The sequence below is a fragment of the Muntiacus reevesi genome, chromosome X (assembly GCF_963930625.1).
Source record: "Muntiacus reevesi chromosome X, mMunRee1.1, whole genome shotgun sequence".
NCBI classification, from domain to species: Eukaryota; Metazoa; Chordata; class Mammalia; order Artiodactyla; family Cervidae; genus Muntiacus; species Muntiacus reevesi.
Window position 1 is genome coordinate 101611974 of NC_089271.1, and position 9539 is coordinate 101621512.

Sequence of the window (9539 nt, forward strand, 5' to 3'; positions counted from 1 at the left end):
CTACCCTCACTCTTCCCTCAGGGTCCTCACCTTGACTTCCAGGAGGATCTAGGCTCTGTCGTCTCCCCACTGTAGTCCCTGCTCCTCACACCAGGTTCCCTCTATCACAGAGCTGGATGTCAGGAACTCAGGACAGACATAGTGTGCTCTTCTCACCCCGAGGGCTCCCAGGGCCAATGGCAGGGGCAGGCATCTGTGGGGTTCTACCACTCTTATCTTGGGATCCCTAGAGTTTTCACTTGGGGTCCTTTCAGCCTTCCCTCAGGGACCTCACCTTGTCTCCAGGTATGACTTCAGATTCTCTCCTCCCCCCTTCTAATGCCCCAACCCTCACACAAGGACCCCAGGCTTTCTGAGATGCAGATGTCAGTAACTCCGCTCTCTATACTAGGACACCAGTCTGAAATCCAGATATTAGGAAGGCAGCCCACATACCAGGTCCCCAGTCTCTCTCAGACCCAGTCAGGAAATGCAGCATATGTTCATCCACCATATGTCCCCCCATAGCCCACTCTGCTCTGGGGTCCAGGGTCTCCTCAGTCCTTCCTCAGTGTCCTCACCTTGACTCTCAAAAGAAAGATCTTTCTCATTGTCCATCTGAGACCCTGCAGCTCCTAACAATTGCCTAATGTCTCTGAGACACAGATGCAGGTGTCAGAAGAGGCTGCCAAGTGCTCATCCCATCACCAGGGTGGCCCAGGGCTGACAGCAGGGTCAGGGATCTGTGGGGTTCCTACATCCTCCCTCAGGAACCTCATCTTGAGCCCTGGTAGATCTGGGCATGCCCCTTGTGTTGACCAGAGGCGGGATCCTCACATCAAGTTTCAGGGAGCACAGAGGGTAGATGAGCACATGCTGCATTTCCTGACATCTGGGTCTCAGAGAAACTGGGGACATGGGAAAGGGGGTGTAGCCTCAGGTGAGCAGAGGGAAGAAGCTCAGCTCCTCCTGGGTTTCAATTTGAGGTCCCTGAGGGGCGACTGAGGGGACCCTGGACCCTAAACAGAGGAGACCTCAGAATAGCCTGGAGCTTCTGTTGGTCCTTGTTGGACCTGGGATACAATGAGCCCAAAGTGCATGGGCTCACTTCCTGACATTGGTTCTCTGACTGGGGACATCGCATATGGGGCGGGGTCACAGGGGGACCGATTCCCAGACCCTGCAGGGTTGAAGACCTTGAGGACCCTGAAAATGGACTAGAGGACCCTGAACCCCTAATCAGAGGAGACCTCAGAGAAGCCCGACTCTGGTGTCAGTGCACGGCATCTGTGGGGTCAGGATGAGTGCCACAGTCGTGAGCTGTCTTCCTGACATCCGGGTCTTCAAGAGACTGGGTTCCTGGTATAAGGGGCGGGGCTTAAGTTGCGGAGAGGAGAGAATCCAGGTCCTGCGTGGAGGCAAGGTGAAGTTCCTGAAGGAGGACTGCGTTTATCCTGAGTGAGGATCGATGGAACCCCACAGATCCCCTTCCCTGTAGTCGGTCCTGGGAGCCCTTTGGGTGAGAAGAGCACACTGGGTCTGTCTGACTTCCTCACATGCGGATCTCAGAGAGACTGGAGGCCTTGTGAAAGCGGCGGGGTCTCAAAATGGCGGACGCGACAAAGGCGAGTCCTGCCTGGAGTCCAGGCTCCATGCGAGGAAGGATTGAGGCGGTTTGACCCCAACAGGGAGGGATCTTGGCCCTTGGAAGAGGGTCTTGGAGGGCCCAGAACGGGGTGAGCAGGGTGAGCAGTTTCTTGACCGCTGGCTTAGGGAACTCGGGAGGTGAGGTTTTACGGGCAGAGGGCAGAGGTTTCAGGTTGGCAGAGGCTGGACTCCCCAACTCTGAGGTTGGGCTGAGCAGACCCCCGCCCCTGAGGTCAGTGCTTGGAGGCCAGGCAGGACGTGAGGAAGAGCTGGGACCAAGCATCTCCGCAGCCTAGGACACTCGCGAGGACCTGGGCAGGTGCAGCTGCATGTGGGGCCCCACAGCACTTTCTGTTCAGGCTTGTGTCTTGTTTTTGTGTGTGTGTGTGTGTGTGTGTGTGTGTGTGTGTGTGTGTGTGTGTGTGTGTGTGTGTGTGTTGTTAATACTAGCCATGTATTTTAATACTGGTCATGTTACTTTATTACTGTTTTGTTTTGTTTTTTGAATGTTGAGTTTTATTTTTTATTTTTTTTTTCATTTATTTTTATTAGTAGGAGGCTAATTACTTCACACCATTGCAGTGGGTCTTGTCATATATTGACATGAATCAGCCTTGGAGTTACATGTATTCCCCATCCCGATCCCCCCGCCCCCTTCCCTCTCTACCAGATTCCTCTGGGTCTTCCCAGTGCACCAGGCCCGAGCACTTGTCTCATGCATCCCACCTGGTCTGGTGATCTGATTCACTATAGATAATATACATGCTGTTCTCTCAAAACATCCCACCCTCGCCTTCTCCCACAGAGTCCAAAAGTCTGTTCTGTACGTCTGTGTCTCTTTTTCTGTTTTGCATATAGGGTTATCATTACCATCTTTCTAAATTCCATATATATGTGCTAGTATGCTGTAATGTTCTTTATCTTTCTGGCTTACTTCACTCTGTATAATGGGCTCCAGTTTCTTCCATCTCAGTAGAACTGATTCAAATGTATTCTTTTTAACAGCTGAGTAATATTCCATGGTGTATATGTACCACAGCTTCCTTATCCATTTGTCTGCTGATGGGCATCTAGGTTGCTTCCATGTCTTGGCTATTATAAAGACTGCTGCAAAGAACATTGGGGTGCACGTGACTCTTTCAGATCTGGTTTACTCAGTGTCTTGTTTTGAGTTTCCTTCTACTCCCCCAAAGGGGACGGTCCAGCCCATGCCCGGGGAAAGGTGAGAACTACAAGGGACCCACCACACAACTGGCTGTACTCCCAGTGTCCGCCCCCTCCTACCAGCACAGAAGTCGCAGGGCTGTGCCACAGTACTGCCCTTAGATGTCACCTCCATTTCTCTCACAGGAGCTCCAGGAACCAGCAAGCAAAGGCAGAGGTCTGAAGCCTGTGTCCTGAGTTCAGACAGCAGAGGAGGTCCAGGCAGTATCAGGAGTCAAGGTGAGAGGGTGACCTGAAGTGAACCAGAGGCTCCCTATCCCAGAAAAGAGGGGGGCCCCCAGAAGACCCCAATTCCTTCCAATTTATTGGACCCAGAAATCTCGGTCTGTGTTGACCGCAGCCTGGGGAGCCACCTCCCTTCCTCCTTCGGGTAGCCAGGGGACTGGCCTCCCAGGAGGAGTGCTCCTGTGAGGACTGAGAGCACCCCTCAAGGGGAGAGCTGTAAGTGGCCTGTGTCGTCCAATCCAGGATGCGTTTCTTAGCCCAGGTTGCTCACAGCTCCTCTCTCCCCAAGGCCCTTGGTCCCCATCTGTACCTCTGCCTCACTTCCATGTCTTGTTTGACCTCAGGCATTGTGCTCGTGGTTGAGATGAGTGAGCGCAGCAAACCCGAGGATGACCTTCAGGACGCAGGCGAGGCCCATGGCCCTGTCGAGGTGCCACTCTTGGAGGCGGAGGTGGGGGATTCTGCATTCCACTTAGCCACCTATGCCCTAGCATCGTCCTCAGCTAATGTGGAGGCCTTGCCCCAAGAAATTCTGGATAGGATGATGGCTAACCTGATGAAGTTCCTGCTCCTCAAGTATCGAGCCAAGGAGCTGACCTCCCAGGCGGAAATGCTGGATACAGTCCTCAGGGATAACCAGGAGCACTTCCCGGTGGTCTTCAGTGAAGTTTCAGAGTGCCTTCAGCTGGTCTTTGGCGTGGATGTGAAGGAGGTGGACCCAGCGGAGCACACCTACATCTTGGTCCCCACCCTGGGCCTCACCTGTGATGAGATGCTGAGCGATGGGGAGGGCCTGCCCAGGGCCGGCTTCTTGGTGCTGGTCCTCAGTGTGATCATGCGGTTTGGAGACCCGGCCCCTGAGGAGGCAGTCTGGGGAGCACTCAGCAGGATGGGGGTGTATGTTGGGAGGGAGCACTGTATCTTTGGGGAGCCCAGGGAGCTTCTGACCCAAGTATGGGTGCAGGAGGGATACTTGAGTTACCAGCAGGTGCCTGACAGCCACCCTGCTCGTTATGAGTTCCTGTGGGGTCCCCGGGCGTATGTGGAGACCAGCAAGTGGCACGTCATGTCATTTACGCTCAGGGTCATGGAAAGGGCTTTGGGGGCATTCCCATTCATGCCTGCAGAGGATTCGAGGGAGGAGGAATAGGGGGCCTGAGCCAGAGCAGCAGCCAGATTGATCCTTCCTTCTGTGATTGAAGAGGCCGTAGTCAGCCTTCTCAGAAGAGAGGGCCCGGGCCAGTTGGGGGAACTGGTGTGTAGCATCTTTTGGTTCCTGTTCTCTGTGATGACATGGGGATTCATCTCTTTTTTCTTGAGAAATTTTTCAAAGTTTGATTTCAGAGAAGGCTGAAGAAGCTTCATTGGCTTTGTGAATGATATTGTCCAAGTGTATTTGTGGTTACTCAGTTCAAAAACTTGAGTTTTGCTGTTTCATAAAAGATTGGGAAGTTTTCCATTTTTTTTTGTGGTCTTGAACAGAATACAATGGAATAGAATTTAGAACTGTTTTGAAAACATGAACTTTCGTAGCACTAGTATTGAATGGAAAAGAATTAGATAATAAAAGGAATAATAGTGAATTCATGCTTATGTCCTTCTTGTCTGTCATTCACAATAACTAAATGATCTCAGTTAATTGAATTTTCCTGGATTATTAAAAAAAGTAGCAGACTATCTGAGACCCCTTCTCACTGGCTCAGTTATTCCAAAGACATGTACAGATTCTCTGCTTCGTAAAAGGCCATGTTAGCAGTGGGGACACTAGGAGAAGCAGGACACCCCCACACTTACAGCAATGGCCCAGGAGCCGCAGTCACATGAGGTTTGTCTTGGGGGTGAGGGGAATCTCTGAAATGGATCATTGCTGTGAGGTGTCCTTTTGCTTTTTGGATAAACCCCAGAGAGATCTCTTTCTAGGGCAGGCAGGAAGGGGTCCTGGCTCTTTTCCCATAGCTGTTGTCCACAGGGATGAAATAGGTGTTTTCTATCCACCATCTGCTAGGAAACCTAGAGAAATGTGAATCTTGCTCTTTGGTATATGGCCAGTATTCCCTGTGCTAGCCCTCTTGTCTCTGCCTTGGGAAGCTGATTAACAAGTACATTGAAATAACAGATTCTTTGGTCATCTGGACTTTATGATTTTCACTTGTGAGCATGGTCTAGATTTCATTTGGATGAAATGAGTGAAGAGAAGCTGCAAAAGTGGACAGGACCTGCTGTGTGACAAGAATCCTTGGAATTTTGAGGGAGCTGTACCCAGCTGGAGACACTGCTCTCTACCCCGAAACACACACAAACACCGAAATTGATATACATTCTCTGAGAGGAAAACACAGAACAGCAATTCTGAGTTGTTTTCTATTCCATTTTTAATTAAGCTGCCAATTCTCTGAAGTGTCCTGAAATCAAAACAATTTCCACAGGGGAGAGGGAAAGTCTCTGAGATGCGAATAAACGAGAAATAAGTAGTAGGCAGTAAAGATGCAACATCTGCCAGCATCCCAGGGTTCAGGCAGGTTCAGTAGTGTGGAGGTAGCAGAGACCCAAGTTAAGGCTGTGCCTTGCATGAAAAGGTAGGAGCAACTTCCGGGCCTAAGGAGATGGTGAGGTCACTGCAGTGGGGGTGTGGATGGGTGCAGGCGGCTGAACGGGCAGCTCTCCATGCTGAGTGCCAAACAACAAGGGGAACAGGTGATGTGATTCTGGTCACATATATGGCAGCTGCCAGATAGTCAGTGGATGCTTGAAAAAGATGGAGAATTTCAAGACCCATGTGAACTGCTCAGACTCTCCTCCCCCCAAATAAGGAGATTTTTAACTACTGCTCTTTGTGGAGCATCTGCTAGGCAGTGTGGAATTGGAGAGATGTCAGGTGTTCAGACACCTCTTGTCTTCCTCTCTCCCTGCACACATGGGGACACGACCCTGTCAAGGCCTCTTCATTTAGGAAGGGTCATATGGTGACCTGGGTCCAGTGAATTTTGAGCAGGAGCATTTTTGTCATTGACCATTTGTTCTGAAGGGGCACGGGCACCTGGGGGTTAATCCCCAAGTGAGGACAACACACAGACACAGACCACTCCGAGTGTGCTTCCTCTTCCAGAGACTAAAATCCCTCACCTCTGACCCTTGACAGGCTGCCCCACAGGGAATTGGCTGCAGGGATTCTACCCACCCGCACAAAAGACCCACAGCCTGCCCCTGCCCCCCACGAGCTTCTCTGTCAGAACCCTCTGGGCTGTGGTCAGTGTCCATCACGAGGGCAGCAGCCATTTGCCAAAGGCCCCTGTTGGGTTTGGGGGCTTCCTCCTCATGAGGCCCAGCCCCGATGCCCCCCACCCCTGCTGCCCACAGTGCCCCCTCTCCCCCGGAACCTGGCGTTGGAGTTTTTCCTTCTCACCCCCCACCCCCCATGCCCCACTGAGAGTGGATTAGGGCCTGGTCCTGATGACCTCATGTGTGTAACTTTATTTGCAAATCCCATAGCAGCATCCCCTTCCACTGTGCTTTAGGTGGAACCAGCAGGTCTTGAAGCAGCCCCTGGGCAAGTCTTGTGAGAGGTCAGCAGTAGTCATTGCCATGGAAGTGTGGGGCACATCTCTCAGGTCCTGAGGTGTATCAGACCTTTCATTCCCTGTGGAATTCCTGCAGAGGGTGTTGGAGTAAGCTCGGGGTCTTGTGAATGTAACTGTGAGGTCCTGGCTTTTGAGCCTGAGTGTTAGAGGCAGAGGGGTGTCTGGTCAGCCACCCCCAGAGCCTGCTAGGACTTTGGTGACCCCAGTCAGGCTGTTTGAGCAGAGGTCAAGCTCTAGCGGTTGCCTGGGAGGACACTCACCCAAGCGCCCGAGGTCGCAGACTTCAGTGAGGATTCAGAAAGGAGCCAGGCAGGAGAGGAATCTGGGTCCCAAGGGTGCGGGCTGTAAAGATGGTCAACAGCCCTAGAGACATGGAAGCAGCAAGCCCCTGGAGATCCCATCAGACTTGCCCGGGGCTGGCCGGGAGACGTAGTGGGGAGCAGAGGTCACTGCAGGTGAACTGCCACCCCGGTCTCCATGAGGACATCTGTGCTCTGGCGCCAAGGCTGGGAACACAGCCCCAGGGGCACGCCAGGATGTATATGTGACAGTTCTCATGGCAGGTACTCCTCATGCGCCTTATGGGATATGAATGTTAAGTGTGGTTGGGTTCTTGCTCTGGGTACAGAAGAACCTCAGGCCTTTGATTGCAAGGAGGCCCAAACTGTCCCCCGCCCCCACCGACTTATCTGGAGGTCATTTCCAGGATCCAGCATCTTCTGCAGCAGCCTCTGTGTGGACACACACCACCCTGTTCCCAAGCTGATATTTCCTAGGGCATCACAGATTGGACAGGCACCACCCTTGGGTTAAGGATTCTCAGTGAGTGTTCTGCTCCTCTGAGAAGTCCCTGTGTTTCCTCATGGCTTCCCTGGAGGCTCAGTGTTAAAGAATCTGCCTGCAATGTGGGAGATGCAAGTTCAATGCCTGGGTGGGAAGGTACTCTAGAGGAGGAAAAGGCATCCCACTCCACTCTTCTTGCCTGGGAAATCCCATGGACAGAGGAGATGGGGTGGAGGGGTGTGTGCCACAGTCCATGGTGTCGCAAAGCGTGAGACATGACTGATCGACTGAGCACTCACATGTATGCACAACTAAAGGTTGCTCTGGACCCTTGTATCCCTGGCAAGACATTGACCCCTGCCTTGATCTTGACAGACTTCTGTGGCAAATAATATTGGCAGACGTCTTAAAATGGTTTTTGAGCAAGTATGGAGTTCCAGGTCGACCCCTGGCCTCGGTTGGTGGCTTTTGCCACATCCAGGCAAAACATCTATGAGGTTGGATTAGGGCAGTGTTTGTGGGACTTGAGAAAAATAGTGGATCCAGAGATGTTTCTGTGGTGGAAGTGGTCCGGTGAGTATATTATATGGGATTGATGTTAAGGGAGAGGAAAAGTTGAAGCTAATTTAGCAAGGGTTGTTTCACACTTACAGGTTCCGTGTGCTTGTGTTTGGTTTCCTTTCTATTTCCTTTTTTATCATACTCAGCATGTGTTGCCCAAAGTTTCCTTGCCTTTTTTATTTTGAAAATAGTCTTTATTTTCACCTTATCCTTTGTAACCCTTTTAACCCTTGTAACCCATGATGATTTGAAAAAAAAATATTGTGATAATAGCAGAAATCTCTTATGCCCCTCACCCAGTCTCCCCTATTCCTAATATCTTACAGTAATATGATATATTTATTACAATTAATGAGGAAGTATTGATGCATTATTTATTATCAACTAAATCCCATACTTCACTCAGATTTCTGTTAGTTTTACCCATTCCCGGATCCTGGCAAGGAAAATACCCTACATTTACTTGTAATGTCTCCTTGGGTTCCTCTTAGCTTTATATTTTCTTTGTTTTGGATGGTCTTGACATTTTTGAGGAGTACTCAGTAGATGTTTTGTACCATGTCCCTTGACTGATATTTGTCTGATAATTTACTCTTGACTAGCCTGGGATTACAAGTTCGGGGGAGGAATTTTACAGATGTAAAATCCTATTCTCATCACATTGTATCAAGGGTGTATACTATTAGCACAATTGATCACTGATGATGCTCCCATTGATCATTTGGCTGAGGTAGTGCTTGTCATGTGTCTATGTGATAAAGTGATCGTTTTATACCCCCTTTCTATCCTGTCCTCTTTGGAAGAAAGTCACGATGTGCAGTCCATGCCTCAGGGGTGAGGAGTTATGCTCCCCTTTCTACAAGTGGGAATGTCTGCATAAATTGGAATGTTACTGTGTGGAACACTTGCCTATCCTTGTTTGTGTAATTAAGAAATTATTTCTGTTTCTCAGTATGGAATCATGGTATCTTTATTACATGTTGGGTTACAATCCAATACAACTTTATATATTTTTATTTTCAAATTGTTCTCGGATTGGTCATTAAGAACTCTTCCTGTCATCTCCTTTCGTAGTTACCTTTGTCATAAATCTTACATGGAAAAAGAGAAAGCTATCCCCAAAGCAATCTGCAAAAAAAACAAACCAAAAACAGAAGAGAAAAAAATTGAAATCAAAAATAAAGAAAAAAAAGTCATGGGATAAAAACTGGTTCATTGGAAAGATCAACCAAATTGATAAAACTCTAGCCAGATATTCAAAATCTAAAAAACAGAAGACAAATGACTAATATCAGAAATGAAGAACTATTACTACAATTCTACAACCTGTACACCAAAGATGTTGGAAGGATAAAAGTAAACACTAAGAACAAATCTATGTATAGTACATAAATTCAGGAACTTAAGTGGAATTTAAAATTCTTCAAAATTCACAAACTACCCAACTCACCCCTGATGAAATGTATAACCTTTATAGTACTACAACTATTAGAGAATGGATATCACGTTTTGAAATTTTCTAAGAAGAAAATCTTTAGAACC

The 9539-nt window shown here is 49.3% G+C and overlaps 1 protein-coding gene across 1 annotated transcript; it reads left to right on the forward strand.

The window, feature by feature from the left end:
- The first annotated feature begins 3319 nt into the window (after window positions 1-3319).
- Window positions 3320-4225, forward strand: LOC136154627 (melanoma-associated antigen 10-like). Its single transcript, XM_065916831.1, has one exon. The coding sequence runs from the start codon at window positions 3320-3322 to the stop codon at window positions 4223-4225; it is 906 nt and encodes a 301-aa protein (XP_065772903.1).
- The last annotated feature ends 5314 nt before the right edge of the window (window positions 4226-9539 follow it).

Coding starts and splice junctions, on each gene's coding strand:
- LOC136154627 (XM_065916831.1), top strand. CDS start 3,320: ATGCGTTTCTTAGCCCAGGTTGCTCACAGCTCCTCTCTCCCCAAGGCC.